The 16001-nt window shown below is 45.0% G+C and overlaps 1 protein-coding gene across 2 annotated transcripts; it reads left to right on the top strand.

Moving 5' to 3' along the window:
* Window positions 1-1266: 1266 nt before the first annotated feature.
* Window positions 1267-15904, top strand: LOC118093402 (galactose-3-O-sulfotransferase 2-like). 2 transcript variants are annotated; one of them, XM_035132442.2, is made up of 4 exons: window positions 1267-1397; window positions 7053-7163; window positions 10805-11720; window positions 14708-15904. In XM_035132442.2, the coding sequence occupies exons 1-4, from the start codon at window positions 1291-1293 to the stop codon at window positions 15545-15547; spliced, it is 1974 nt and encodes a 657-aa protein (XP_034988333.2). In that variant the 5' UTR covers window positions 1267-1290; the 3' UTR covers window positions 15548-15904. The 2 variants fall into 2 exon arrangements, with proteins under 2 accessions (XP_034988333.2, XP_034988334.2); XM_035132443.2 differs by lacking the exon at window positions 7053-7163 and having other exon boundaries at window positions 1307-1397.
* The last annotated feature ends 97 nt before the right edge of the window (window positions 15905-16001 follow it).

Below are 16001 nucleotides of genomic sequence, written 5' to 3'. Positions count from 1 at the left end.
AAAGCCACTATGAGACACAACAAGGGCTAAAAAAGAGAGAAATGGAACATGACCCAATATTGGGCTGACACTGATAGAACATGTTGAGCAGTCCTGCTTCTACCATGTGTCTTTGGTGTATGATTTGAACTACAACTCCCATCAACCCGTCAGCCCAGCTGGGTTGGCTGTGGCTTATAGGAGCTATGCTTCAAAACATGTAGAGGTAACCAGGTTGGGGTTGGATGCTTTAGGGAACACAGTCTACAGGTGGGATAATAAGGGTCTGTGCTTTTTTATTTATTTATCTGAAACACTTTTAGCCTGTTCTTTGTTGCAAGAGACAATTTCATGGCAGCTCACAAGTAAAATATAATTTAACTATACATACATCACACTCAACTAGACAACTGTCTAGAGCAGGCATCCCCAAACTGCGGCCCTCCAGATGTTTTGGCCTACAACTCCCATGATCCCTAGCTAACAGGACCAGTGGTTGGGGAAGATGGGAATTGTAGTCCAAAACATCTGGAGGGCCGAAGTTTGGGGATGCCTGGTCTAGAGCAGGCATCCCCAAACTCGGCCTTCTAGATGTTTTGGGACTACAACTCCCACCATCCCTAGCTAATAGGGCCAATGGTCAGGGATGATGGGAATTGTAGTCCCAAAACATCTGGAGGGCCAAGTTTGGGGGTGCCTGGTTTAGAGGAACCCCAGACAATGGCAATGCCATGGCGATCTCATTCAGAACAGGCAATCTGCCTGATGCCCAGACTTGAGAACTACCCAACCACAGGACTGCCATCTTGTCAATGTCAACTTACTGACCCCCACTTAACGCACATCAGGATCTGTGTAGCCTCACTTGGCATAGATAGTTAATATTGGGGGTCATAAGCATATTGTGCATATTGAAATCACATCCGTGGACTTCTTAGTATGACTTGAACATTCTATTTCAATTTAATGATCTTACAAAAAATATGCCTGGAGAATGACGCTGTGCTATCACATGCAGAGTTGGTTTGGCAGAAACCTGGGAGAGTACGCATTCATTTCATCATGTGATGTTTGAAAGTTCCTAACTATAATAGTGCCCCAGGGGAACTAGCAAAGGCATTATTCCCCATTAGTAGTGCTTCATTAATAATGTGGCAAATTCCAGGCAGCTCCTGGTTAGTGCCAACAGAAGGCCAGCCCTGCTTGTAATAGATAAGGAAATACCAATTCTGCATATATTACCTGCAGACAAAGTAGGCGGGACAATCCAGAGACACGACTCTAAGAAGAAAAGAAAAGCATATTTGCTTTATGCTTTTGCCCATCTCAGAGCAACCTGGGTTGGTTTCAGTGAAGAAGGCACTGTTTCTGTGCTCCATAAACCAAACCATGTGCAAACTTACAAGAATCTGGATCAAGTAAGTGCCTTTATCTTAATATTATTATTTTTTTGCTGGGGGGGACAAAAACAATCTAGCTATGGAGAAGGAGTAAAGTTGCACCATATGCCTCTGACACAAAGTGCTGTTGTGCCGCATGCTGTTGGTAGAGAGAAACTCGGCGCCCAGTTATAAGAAAGGTTGAGATTGTGGGGGGAGGTTTGAACTGTAAACATTTTAGAGTTTTTTCTCACTACAAGGGAGAAAATCTAGGAAGACTGTGAACAAATAAGGCCCAATGTTGATGACAGACCTATTTCTCTGGATACTTTAAAAAAAAAAACCAAGCACAGCAAATCTTCCTTTTGGATTATGCCCTCTGTTTCATTGATGAAAATCTCATCTTCATCATCAGACCCTATAGATGCTCTGGGTTTTCCTTAAAAAGTTTTTTTAAAAAAAATAATTAATTAATAATATGCAAGTTGGGCAGAGAAAATAGATCATGGTTTCTGGTGGACTTGGTACCTAGTTCCAGCTAGTTACCAGAATTCTTACAAAGAAGAAAAGAGCTAGATCTGACTGGGTGCCACAAAACTTTTCTTTCACATTTTAAGCAAAATGCATTCTCACGATTCAGTGTGTGTTAACTATGAAAATATATCGTGTAGGCACACATATGATTTGCAAATTAAAAACATGCCATTGAGATTCCAGTGTAAGGAAAGTAGAACACACAACCAAGCCTGGTGTCTGTCTACCACAGGGCTACACAGGGCAGAGCTTTCCAAACTTTTCATGTTAGTGACTAGTGGGGTGCCACAGGGTTCTGTCTTGGGCCCAGTCTTATTCAACATCTTTATCAATGACTTGGATGATGGGCTTGAGGGCATCCTGAGCAAGTTTGCAGACGACACCAAATTGGGAGGGGTGGCTAATACCCCAGAGGACAGGATCACACTTCAAAATGACCTTAACAGATTAGACAACTGGGCCAAAGCAAACAAGATGAATTTTAACAAGGAGAAATGTAAAGTACTACACTTGGGCAAAAAAATGAAAGGCACAAATACAGGATGGGTGACACCTGACTTGAGAGCAGTACATGTGAAAAGGATCTAGGAGTCTTGGTAGACCACAAACTTGAAATGGGTCAACAGTGTGATGCAGCAGCTAAAAAAGCCAATGCAATTCTGGGCTGCATCAATAGGAGTATAGCATCTAGATCTAGGGAAGTAATAGTACCACTGTATTCTGCTCTGGTCAGACCTCACCTGGAGTACTGTGTCCCGTTCTGGGCACCACAGTTCAAGAAGGATACTGACAAGCTGGAATGTGTCCAGAAGAGGGCAACCAAAATGTTCAAAGGCCTGGAAACGATGCCTTATGAGGAACGGCTTAGGGAGCTGGGTATGTTTAGCCTGGAGAAGAGAAGGTTAAGGGGTGATATGATAGCCATGTTCAAATATATAAAAGGATGCCATATAGAGGAGGGAGAAAGGTTGTTTTCTGCTGCTCCAGAAAAGCAGACACGGAGCAATGGGTTTAAACTACAAGAAAGAAGATTCCACCTAAACATTAGGAAGAACTTCCTGACAGTAAGAGCTGTTCAGCAGTGGAATTTGCTACCAAGGAGTGTGGTGGAGTCTCCTTCTTTGGAGGTCTTTAAGCAGAGGCTTGACAGGCATATGTCAAGAATGCTTTGATGGCGTTTCCTGCTCGGCAGGGGGTTGGACTGGATGGCCCTTGTGGTCTCTTCCAACTCTACGATTCTATGATTCTATGTTGGTGACACAGTGATTCAGTTTTACTAGTAAACCTGAGGTTAAGCTAACCCCTTTCCAACCCTGGGATGAGCGCAGGGAGCATTCATGTGACACACATACACACTGCAGTTGACACACTAACATGTTGTGACACACAGTTTGGAAAGCTCTGTTGCAGGGTGTTTTCCACAAAAGAATTGGTTCTCTCATTAAATAGAGTTTTACAGGGCACAGTAGGAGATCTTATCGCTGTTTCCTCCTTATTTCTGTAACTTCTCCTTCCCTCAGCTTGTCTGTCATTTATTATTTTTATTCTGATCCGTTTAAGGTATTTGTACACTGGTTTTCAGACAGACTTCACAGGTTTACATAAAATTATTGAAACAATAAGCACTGAACTGTTGTTGAAGAGGCTTCATTTGCTCTTTAAGAAGGTCATCCGATGGCTTCCGCGAGAGGAAGGGGCCACAGCTAGGAGCTAGAAAGGGGTTGCTCAGCAAGCTATTTCACCTCTTCTCCTCTCAAGACAAAATGGCTAGCGATTTACAGCACAATCCTATATACATGTCCAGTGATTTTGTGAGAGAGAGTCAGTACTCACTGGTAAGGAATACCACCACCTCTCTTTTTTGCTGCCATTTTTTGCTGGCACCTACAACACAGGTGGTGCTGTGGGTTAAACCACACAGCCTAGGGCTTGCTGATCAGAAGGTCAGCGGTTCGAATCTCTGTGACGGGGTGAGCTCCCGTTGCTCGGTCCCAGCTCCTGCCAACCTAGCAGTTCAAAAGCATGTCAAAGTGCAAGTAGATAAATAGGTAGCGCTACAGCGGGAAGGTAAACGGCATTTCCATGCACTGCTCTGGTTAGCCAGAAGCAACTTTGTCATGCTGGCCACATGACCTGGAAGCTGTATGCCGGCACCCTTGGCCAATAATGCGAGATGAGCGCTGCAACCCCAGAGTCGGTCACGACTGGACCTAATGGTCAGGGGTCCCTTTACCTTTACAACGCTTTTATTACGATATGTGTATTGCATTAGTAGTGGATTTACAGTGGACAGTGTATGCATCATTGCACTTTTTAAGTTGTTTTGTGATGCTTCATTGCTGTAAGGAGGGGCACTATGACACAACAAAAGCAGGAGTGGGCAGACCCCAGAACACTGGTGATATGGAAAGTTACAGGGGTTTTTTTTTTACAGAAAACTATTACACACCAAGCAGTATGACAGCCCCCACAACTTGTGCAGATGCAAATGGCATGATTGCATATAACTGCCTCAGCAACATAATGACCCCAAATCATGATGGATGCTCAATAAAAAGGACATCTGGAAGTCTGGAGGCTGCTACTGCAGCAGAGGAAGATGATTCACTATGAAGTCATATAGTCCTGGTACACAGGGAAACTAAAGTTGACATAGCATATCTTGAATCCTATGTCCCAACCGCAGGACAGTCAACAGCATAACAATAGGCGTAGAAGCAAAAGTTATGCTAACCATACAGTGGTACCTTGGTTGTCGAACTTAATCCGTTCCAGGATTCCGCTCGACTCCAAGAACTGTTCGAAAACCAAGGCGCGGCTTCCGACGGACTGCAGGAGCTTCCTGCACTTAATCAGAAGCCGTGGAAGCTGCGTCGGACATCCAGCTTCCAAAAAACGTTTGCAAACCAGAACACTCACTTCTGTGTTTGCAGCGTTTGGGAGCTAAATTGTTCGGGAGCCAAGCCGTTTGACAACCAAGGTACTGACAAGATCTTCCCACCAGATCCCTGGCAACTCCACTACCACCCATCCACCACCAACCATGGCACTGTGTGCCAACAAGACACCCACATTTCTCAAACACAATGCACATCCCATCAAACAGAAAGAGTCCATAGATTCTCCTCATGCACAGGATCCTATGCAGAGAAGAGGGATGGCCTGCATGAAAAGCCCAGAGGCTTCCAAAGGAAACGTTGAGTCTCAAGGTGAGAAAAATGCTTCCATACAAACCAAGTCCACAACACAAGGTACACAGTATTTCCATTGCTGCCTTTCCCTCGGGATAGGCCTGAAGGAAAGTGGAAACACCAGTGGGAAGAAGCCCACAGCAGGAAAAACCATGACCCATCTATTATCTCAATGGGAAAGGGCAATGGAAAGGGATCTAGGAAATGACAGGATGAATCCAGTCTTGGGGAAATGTCAAGGGGGCTTCAACAAGGCATAACATGCTTTTGCTTGATCCTGCTGGCAAGAATAACTTCAAATGGAAAAAGAGAAAGAGGCAATATATTTTTTTATTTACTTACCATGTTTATATCCTGCCCTTCCTCCAACGAAAGCATAGAGCATAGAAAATAGAGTAGGAATTAGAGCTGAAGGAGAAATTTGATTCAGTTCAGGTTTAAAGGTGAAACTATATTATTTGCAGTTTCCGGACCAAACCACAGCTGTGATTCGAAATTTGTACTTCTCCGAATTTTGCAGCCAAGCAATATGTGTATAATAGCTAGGAATACAGGTGTTAAAATAACATACAAAAATGCATGATATTGCAAAAAAAAATAATGCTTTGCAAAATATAAATATGGGACAAAAATGCACACAAAAATGTGTATATCAGGATAGATTTGCACTGAATGATTATGCATTTTCATGACGACTTAAAATAAGCCAGCGGATGTATAGAGGTGGAGAATTGAATTTAAGCCTGGAAAAATGAGAGATAAATTTACATATTTGTCCATTCCTAGTTTAATCATGTGCTCTGCCACTGAGCTACTGCCCTTATCCCACAGTCACGCAATCTGCAAAGGAGCCCTGGGAAGACAGGGTTGGCATGGAAGCACAACCTCTCATGCTGTCTTCTTTGTTTTTGTTTTATGGTTTTGCTACCCCAGGCAGGCAACACGTCTTGGGCCAGCCCTGGGTCCAATTCTTTCCCATGTAGACAACCTAACTTGAGGCTATTATCATTCTCTCAGATGCTTTCCCAATTCTGTTTCAAAAAGCAAATCGAAATATGCACACTTAACCTTTGTTTAAACAGGCAAACAAAACTGCTTATTGAAATGTGAGATCAGGGTGCTAATATTTCAGTTACAGATTATTCAGAGCCAATGCACACAATCCTTGTTGTACACGACGATCTTCATTTACGAAACGACTTAAATGCAATCCAAGCACAAAAAGTGTGTTTATCTGAGCAGTTCATCCCAAGCACGAGACGCAGTTTTGTATAACTACAGATCTTCATCCTCCAACAAACATCTTATGTTCGCTACAGCACAACACAATATTCAGGACTATGGTGTGCCCTGTGTATCTGTATATATCTATTTATAATCTTAAAAATAAAGTTTTTTATTCAACTAACTGCTACTCAACGTAGACACATTGAAATTAACTTCAGTGGGTCCACTGAGTAGGACTCGCATTGGATACAATTGAAAAATTATGCAACTTATTAAAGGTTCCAGGGGCTGGTGGGAGTTGTAGTTTGAAACATCTGAAAGGCACTAAGTGGGTGAAGGCAGCCTTAAAGACTAGCATATGTATCATGACATAAGCATTTGTAGACTTAAGTCCACTTCATCCAATACAGAATTTTCAGGTGGGTGGAACTTGATGCCTGTAGAAAAACCCAAAACACAACTGGGTGCAGACTAGAAAGGCCTGGGACTTTCTTGCTAATGCAAATTGGGGCTGTTATCATAGGACAAAAATCAATCGTCCTTGACTGTGTGTAAACAGGGGTTCCCTTCTCCGAGTGTGACCTTTTGCTTACACAAAGAAAGTGCACAAAAAGAAGCCTGCCTGACATTTGCTTTAAGTCCTGTCATCTTAACTTCAACTTGTCCCCGTTGCATAAAATGCAATTTTAAAAAAAAAATCAAAAGGCCAGATTATTAGGCTGATGTTTTTCCTTCCCTGCAGGAAATGGAAACTTTCATGTAGCAGCCAGCTGGGAAGACTCTGGGTTGCCCTTTTGCTCCTCATCCTCCTCTGTATCATATTCCAAGTCGCAGAGAGGTTCCAATGTACCAGGTAGGCTCAGTAGGCCCTGCACAGGATAGCAAATGCTGTACTGCACAGGTGTCAAACACAAGGCCCGGGGGCCAAATCCGGCCCGCCAGACCTCGTCATGTGGCCCACCGAGCGCCCCAGCCAGCGGGACCCAGCTGACAAAGCGCCGACAAACAGCTGGGGCCTGAGGGGGGGTAGAAAGGCGGCCGGAGCAGCGCTGCGTGGAGCACCCCGAGCCACAGCAGGAGAAGGAGGAGGCAGCTTGCCAGGTCAGCGCCCAGCAGCGCCGCACGGAGAGTCCCGAGCCTCTGCGACGCAGCAGTGCTCTGTGGCACTTTGAATCCTCCTCCTCCTGCCACGGCTCGGCGCCTGGAAACAGCTGTTGTCACTGCTGCTGCTGCTGCTGAAGCTGAAGCTGAAGCACAGACAAAGCACCCAGCAGCGCCGCGTGGAGGAGGATGATTCAAAGTGCTACAGAGCACTGCTGCGTCCCAGAGGCTCAGGACTCTCCGTACGGCGCTGCCGGGCACCGACCCGGCAAGCCGCCTCCTCCTCTTGCCTCACCTCCACCTCCTCCTCCTCCTGCCGTGGCTCAGCCTCATGAACGTGAGCTCAGCAGCGGATCAACCTCATGAACGTGCAACTCTGAGGCTTTATGCACGTCTCCTAAAACGGACACCCGCTGCCTCACACTGCACGGGAAATGCTTTTTGCCCCTGGGTCCCTTCGCGCTCTTTTCTGGCGCTGAATCAAGGTGGCGACCCCCCCTTCCCTTCCTTCCTTCCTCTCTCTCGTTCTTATTCTTTCTTTCCCTCTCTACTTTCTTCCTTCTTTCTCCCTTTCCATCTTCTCTCCCTCTTTCTTTTTCTTTCCTTCTTTATTCCCTTCCTTCTTTCCTACTCTTCTTTCTCTCCCCTCTTTCCTTCCTCTCTCCCTCCTGCTCCCTCTTTTCTTTCTTTCTTCCTTCCTTCCTTCCTTCCGTCCTTCCCATCTTTCTTCCTCTCCCTCATTCTTATTCTTTCTTTCCCTCTCTACTTCCTTCCTTCTTTCTCCCTTTCTGTCTTCTCTCCCTCTTTCTTTTTCTTTCCTTCTTTATTCCCTTCCTTCTTTCCTACTCTTCTTTCTCTCCCCTCTTTCCTTCCTTCCTTCCTCTCTCCCTCCCACTCCCTTTTTTCTTCCCCCCTCCCCTCCCCTCCCTCTCCCTCTCCTCAGAAACATAGGATGCTGCTTTATACTTCTGGCCCTTAAACCCTGGAACCAGGAGAGCAGCTCCAGTGAGTCAACCTCAGCCAGTCCCTTTGGTGAAGGGTGGTGGCTCACTGGCAGAACATCTGTCCTGCATGCAGAAGGACCCCAGCATCTCCAGGTACCAGTAGCTCTGCAAAGCTCCTGCATGAAACCCTAGCGAGCCTCCACCACCCAGTGCAGTTACCAAAAATCATTTTTCAATAAATTGTACAATAATTGTACATTTGAATATCTACTTGCCATTATTCTGACTATGTTTCTGCTTTCAGAGCTAGTTATTACTTACATTATTACAAAAAAACAGCAATAATTGAATGCAGTGACAATAATTTATGATAATAAAGAGTGGACACATAGTCCTACAGATACAACCGGCCCTTTGAGGGTGACCAAACTGCTGATGCGGCCCCCGATGAATTTGAGTTTGACACCCCTGCTGTACTGTATATATTTGTACTGTATACAGTATATATTTTCCAGGAATACACACATGGAGCTGCCCAGATACTGATGCTTGCTTGCTTGCTTGCTTGCTTGCTTGCTTCAATCTGCCACCAGTTCAGTTTCATTGGTGACACCATCAATGACACAGTGCCGGTTGGATAACTCACTTCCAGTGAAGAGAGCAACTTCAGTCTAAAGGTGTCATTTTTGTCAGGAACACAGCAGGGGAGTAAATGGTTTGATCTCTCCCCAACCCTATTGCAAATTTAAAAGTTTATGCCATAATAAATTGGTTAGTCTTTGAGGTGCCACAAGACCTTTTATCAGAATAAATGTAGACATTAAAATACCTGTCATTATACAAGTAGCGTCAGTGTATGAGAGAGGGAGGAATCCTTAGCTCTTGTCAAAAATTGATACCCAGGAAGAAATTTAAATGTTCAGGGAAAATTGCATTGGTGACATCTGAAAAAAGAATTATTTTAAATCAGTAACATTGCCTTAATTTAGAGGGCCCATGGATTTTGCAGTTGTATGGTGGGGAAAGTCCCTACTGAATGCAAGAGTTTGCACAGAATTACTGCAATGGGTTATACATAAGGCTGCCTCTGAAGACAAACAGGCTCAGAAACGTCAGTTGGTGCAGAATTCAGCAGCCAGGTTGCTCACCAGAGCAAGACGATTTGAGTATATTACACCGATCCTGGTCCAACTGCACTTGCTACCAATTAGTTTCTGGGCCCAATTAAAAGTTTTGACCTATAAAGCCTTAAACGGCTCAGGACTGCAATACCTCAAGGACTGCCTCTTTCCATATGAACCCACCGGACCCTGAGATCATCCTCTGAGCCCCTTCTTCGCCTGCCTCCTCCTTGAGAGGTCCAGAGGGTGTCTGTGGAATGCTCTCCCCAGGGAAGTTCACCTAACGCCTTCATTATACACCTTTAGGCGCCAGACAAAAACATTCCTTTTTAACCAGCCCTTGACCTGATCAACATCCTATACCCTCTTAAAATGTGGCTCTTTGGGGGGCAGTATTATTGTGTTATTGTTTTTATTTTTATTTTATATATTATGATCTTTTTGTGAACCGCCCTGAGAGCTCTGGGTATAGGGCGGCATATAAATTCAATAAATAATAATAATAGAATTTCAGCGGAAAATGCCGGCAATTATTCAAAATCAGGCCAGATGTGGGTAGCAAATGGGAAGGGAAGGCAGCCATCAGGAGCATAGACCAGTGTCCCAGGGCTCCCGTGCAGTGTCAGTACTTGCTGTCCTTTAACCCCTTGTTCCTGCTCACAATCTTGTTTTGCCTGTACACTGAGCCGCTTCACACCCAGCAACTCACAAGCCCAAAGCACACAGGGTGCTTCCTTTAAAAGAAAACAACCAAGTTTCACCAATCATTTACAAAATGCAAATAGCAGCCATGAGTGGCGGAGGTGGGGGAGTCATCAGGTATAGATAGGAAAATGGGAAGGGGTAGTTTAATCCTCCTTCTCCCACCTTACCATCCAGCTGCCATAGTGCTGACTTAACCCCCCCCCAGCTGCTATTTGAATTGGGAGGGCAGCATCCTGTGTATCTTGGCTCACAGCCGGTGGATATAAACATTTGTCTGTCATGGAAAGCTGGAGAAGCTGTATAGATTTGTTTATAATAGGGGTGGAGGATGCAAGAGAATGATGGCAGGAGATGATGGGACCAAAGGGTTCTGTCTGTATGGGAGAATTATAATGTTACTGTGTGTACATAACAACCATGCTATTTTATTTTTAGATTTAAAGAATGAAACACTTACCTGCAGTAGTGACATTAGGGTCCATATAGAAAGGAAATGCATGTGAATTTTTTTTGGGGGGGATCCAGGGAAAGCAAGCAATAGGAAGTGGTTTTTGGAAAGTGGACACAGAGGGCAGGAGATGTCATTTTCAACCCCATCTGAAGGATCTGATGTTTTTCCATAGCAATTGTAGATGCAATTTCGAACAGAATCAGCTTCGCCTTGAAGAAAACAGAGCCAGTGAGAATTCCATCCAGGTTCAAAGGAGCCCAACTTATGCTCAACTTCTGCGGAAAAGCACCCCACAAAAGAGGGAGCCCAGACCCGACCCTGCAGAGAAAAAGAGGCTAGCCACAAAACTGAACACAGCCTTCAACAAAACCAAACTGCTGGCTGCCAGCTTGGGCAGCGAAGAAGAGTTCTCGCAAAAACCATTTGTGGAGGGTGATAAGAGGGTGCAGGCCCACCATACAGCAAAAAGGCTGAGGGACTGGTGGAACCACAGCACCCCAAAAGATCCTGGAGGAGACCAAGTAGTGGTGACCTTTGCTGGTGATCAGACATCTGCTGCTGCAACAAAGGATGGACATTCCCTGATCAAGGTGGCAGAACCCACAAGAAGGATTGCTGCAGAGGATCAAACAGCACATGTCAAAGGCCCAGAAAGACGCCCCTCTCTGAATCGCACAACAATGACTCAGTCAGAGGCCTTCAGTGCTGTAGGAGACAGAAGACCAGTTGGGATGGCGTCAGCAACACCAACAACCATGAAACCACCTCCACCAGAAAAAAATATACTTACTAAAGTTGGAACAGCAAAGGATGGAGGGAGCACTTCCAGCCCCTCTCAAGGTTCAACATGCGTGCCCAAGACCCACATTGTTTTCCTCAAAGTGCACAAGAGTGCCAGCAGTACCGTCATGAACATCTTGTTCCGCTTTGGCGATACTCGCAACCTTTCCTTTGCCTTGCCACGCAATGGTGCCAGTCAATTGTACTATCCTCGTTATTTCACGGCAGGAGCTGTGCAGGGGTTTTCTCCCAAAAAAGACCCCCAGTTTCACATTATGTGTCATCACATGAGATTCTTTAAACCAGAGGTAAGAGCTGAGCAGCTTTCTCTCTCTAAAATTATGAGTAGGAAACTGGTTCTTTCTAGAGGTGGACAAGAATAGATTTTGTAAGGAGTGGGAGGGGAAGCTCAGTGGGGCAAGGGAGGGATGCTGGAAGTCGTGAGTGGGTGAGAAGAAGGACTAGGAGTGGGGCAACTTAGGTGCAGAATATGCAACTTTCAATTTATGAAACTCTGACCAGCCTTAATCAACATTGAGCAGGATGGCATCGTAGCAATGTAAAGTGGTAAAGGCCATCAGTCTCTGTTGGAAAAGACTGGTGAGAAGGTAACAAGATCATACTGAGTCCCATGCTGATTACAGGAGGGACCAACAAGGTGAAACACCCAAGCATCTGTAGGATAGGAGGCAAATTCTTTAGAGCAGGGGTGGGCAGAAGCTAGATCAGAATGCCATGGAAAATCTCTGGGTGCTTTGTAGTAGGTTGGCAAGGATTTCCGAATCCTAATTGTTCCACAACAGCAACAACAAAATGACACACACACCTGATCTAGTGGCATATTTTGAAGTGCAGAAGCTCATCATGACAGCCCTGATATTCACAGCTGCAAGGAGAGTTGCAGAAATCACACCCACACATCAAAGAACTTAGTTCTGACTGCATAGGTTCAACCTGCAGTTTATGGGGTGTTAGGTGAGGGGTAGTACCTCTGGTAGGGGAAAAGTCGTGTTCCTTCTGGGGTAGTTTGTCCACCTTTGGTCCTCACTCAGCTCTCACCTGTGGCTTCTAGAAGCTGTCAACACCCTGGGAATGGCTTGGACTGGCTAGCTAAACCAGTCAAAGATAGTCAATGGGTCTCAAACCCTTGGTGAGTTAGGGACTGCATGTGAAGACAGGCTCTGGCGGGTTGAGCGGACAAGACCAATAGTTGGTTCAATGGTCTGGAAGGCAGTTTCCACACATGCTGAAGCGGCTTGTCATCCTGTCAAGGTAGCCCATCTAAGAGAAGGAAAACTCTGGTCCTAAATCTCCGCTGTCTTGCGAGGTATCTTCAGGAGAATAAAAGGCTAAGGAGTAACTGTTTACAAATCTGGAGTGGCGTCTCTAAGGAGGTTGAATGGCACCATGTATTCCTCCTTCCAGCAACTCCTGCAGCCAAGCTGGTGCCAAACATATTGCTCTGCTTTCTTTTGGACCACATAAGGGAGGCCAAGAGTGGGGGGGGGGTCTTGTTGTCTGGGCAGCCCACAACCTCCATACACACTACCCAGGCTTGCGCCCTAGGGAGGTCACTTTGGTGTTGCTAACACAGCGTTTTGACTTCACCCCCGAAGGCACACTCCATTGTCTCGAGACAGATGGGTGCCAAGAGTTTGGTTCAACTTGTAAAACACATTGAGCTAGCTCAAATGCAACCTTCAACTTTTACTTGGAAACACAAACAATCTTGCAAGGAGTTGTTACCATTTAAACTGCTAGCAAGAAGAACTCTGGGCCCCTCCAGACATGCTTTTAACTGCACATTATTGATGATTTGTGTTCATGATGCTATTGGGACAATCACATGCAATCCTGCTTTCAGTAGTGTTTATTATTTTATTTTCATTGTTCATTGTTTCTTTTCTATACCACTTTATATTTTTAAGGGGGAAAATCTCAAAGAGTTTTACAGCCTACATTAAATAAAACAACCCAGAGAAACATATAAAAGTCAAATATTAAGTATACATTCAAAGCAACATAATTAACAGGAAACTAAAATACTGTCTTAAAGATTTCAAAATAAAACATTACAAATGAGGTCAAGTGATGTCTAAGCCTGGAGAGTGGTTTATTAACTAGCTAGTCAGCACAAGTCAGCATCTGAGAAAACTGTTTGTTTGTTTGTTTGTTTAATTAGTGGAAATAAGCCAGGATCAAACGACAGTTTCCTGAGTTAGGATATCATAGGGGGAATGTGGTTAGTGTAAAACTGGGAACAGACAACCTTGGTTTCCTCTTCTGGTGTACAAGAGAGAGGGGAAAGGGAAGTATGGTAGCCTAATCTTCAGTGCAGCTTGTTCACACTGTAGCGGGGAGTCAGTTTTCTGTTATGACTAAATCAGGCAAATATAGTCTTAGTTTCCCTTGTAGGGATCAGTAAGTCAGCTGGGCACGGGTATTGCCATTCTATGCTGAATACCAGGAGTACATACATACCCTCCAACATGTTGAAGTGAAAAACCGCAACACAGGGCAACACTCCCACACAAGATCACAGCTCCGGAAAAAGCACCTTTTGGAATAATAATTTATTTATACCCCACCCATCTGGCTGCCATGGTCTCACATGAAAAAACAGGATGCCCCATTTTATCAGAACAGTTGAGGGCAGGGCTTCCCCCCCCCCCACAAGCCGGAACTCACCGGGACTCAGTTCTGGCACCTCTCAGGTGGGCACCATTGCCTTTATAAGAAAACAAGGAAGGCATTCATGGTGAGCTCAGACACCTCTTTTTCTAGAAAAATGACACTGGTTTGAGGGGTATGGGAGTAGACAATGTAGTGCCCCCCCCCAGATGCTACAAGACTAAAACTCCCATAATCCCTGACCATTTGCTATGCTGGCTGAGGCTTCTGCTGTTTGTTCCTGCAAAAGTGTCAGGGTGGTCACACTGCTTCATTTCCAGTGTGCTTATCCTGTAACCTCCTGCTGAAATCCAACACATTTTTATACCACAACTATTCTGGTATAATTTTTTTGTACAGTACTGCTTTTCTTGCACAGTAGCCCTTCCAGACAGCAATCATGCGGCAGCACTGGGGAAGCTTCACAGAACAAGGTAAAGCAGAATAAATTCATCACTGATGCACTATTATTGTGTCAGGGTGTATAATAAGTTGCACAATACGCCCACCATTAAAGCAGCCGGGCATATGGGGACCAAGGAGCTGTGACAAAAAGTTCAATGAACAACGTGATTTGGATTATTAATATATATATTTTTAATGTTTCCTCTGCTTGCAATCCCAGGTTGCTCGAGTCATGCCAAACACAAGCTTTTACTTTTCTATCCTCCGGAATCCCATTCATCTCATGGAATCAGCCTTCGCCTACTACAAAGGGGCCTCTGCCTTTGCCAAAGCCAATAGCTTAGAGGAGTTCCTCAATGACACCTCCAAGTTTTACAAAGCCTCAAACGGTGATAGCTATTATTCCAAAAACCTAATGACGTTCGATTTTGGCTATAACCACAATGGGAACTTCTCTGCAAAGAATGTCCAGCTCATGCTGAGAGCCATTGAGGCACAATTTGACCTTCTCCTCATCACAGAGTACTTTGACGAATCCATGGTGCTGCTGAAGGAGGCCTTGTGCTGGGACCTGGATGATGTGGTCTCCTTCCGCCTCAACACCAGAGACAACAGCACAAAGTCCCACCTTTCCAAAGACACCATAGAGAAGATAAAAAGCTGGAACAAGCTGGACTGGGAACTCTATGTGCATTTCAACAGGACCTTTTGGGAGAAGATAGACAGGCACATGGGCAGGGAGCGCATGCAGCAGGAAGTGAGGTCGCTGCGGCAGAAGCGGGATCAGCTGGCCAAGATTTGCCTTCAAGAAGGTGGCAGCGTCGTCCCCAAGAAGATCGCAGACCCATCACTGGCCCCGCTGCAGTATGGCAAAGCAAAAATCCTAGGCTATAACCTAAAGCCTGGGCTGGATAGGACAACAAGGCAGATGTGCCAACATCTAGTGACACCTGAGCTTCAGTATAGTAGCCTCCTGTATAGGAAACAGTTTCCCCAGAAAACTGTGACACCCAGAAACCCAGCTCACTTGCCAAGACTATACAACCACAGGGTGGTTTGAGAACAAATCTGTGAGACACATAAGAACTAGGTTCTGATCCTCGTCGACATCAGGACTAAAGCATGGTCTGAGGGATAAAAGGCCAGCTGCAAAATATGATAATGTCTAGCGCACATCATCGATTTAAAATGGTATTTTGATCCACATAGGAATCAAAATCGACATAGTCCTGTGCTGCCTTCCACCCTTCATCTGTAATACCAGAGTCCCTACAACTTCCCCTCTTCTAAAGTCAGTGTGGTGTTGTGGTTAGAGTACTAGACGAGGACCTGGGAGACCAAGGTTCAAATCCCCCCTTGGGTGGTCTTGAGCCAATCACTGTTTCTCACTGTAACTTACCTCAAAGGGTTGTTTGGAGGGTTAAATGAGGAGGAGGGGGGGAGAACCATGTCAGCTACCTTGAGCTCTTTTGAGAAAAAACTGGCCAATAAATAAATAAATAAATAAATAAATA

Source organism: Zootoca vivipara, chromosome 5 (assembly GCF_963506605.1).
Source record: "Zootoca vivipara chromosome 5, rZooViv1.1, whole genome shotgun sequence".
NCBI lineage: Eukaryota > Metazoa > Chordata > Lepidosauria > Squamata > Lacertidae > Zootoca > Zootoca vivipara.
The sequence above is the reverse complement of the archived record's forward strand: the minus strand, read 5'-3'. Positions and strand labels throughout refer to the sequence as shown.

Excerpts from the sequence above, each read along its gene's own strand:
- LOC118093402 (XM_035132442.2), top strand. The coding sequence starts at position 1,291 with ATGCTTTTGCCCATCTCAGAGCAACCTGGGTTGGTTTCAGTGAAGAAG. Across the intron at positions 7,164-10,804 it reads GAGAGGTTCCAATGTACCAG|CAATTGTAGATGCAATTTCG; the intron begins GTAGGCTCAGTA and ends GTTTTTCCATAG. Across the intron at positions 11,721-14,707 it reads TGAGATTCTTTAAACCAGAG|GTTGCTCGAGTCATGCCAAA; the intron begins GTAAGAGCTGAG and ends TTGCAATCCCAG.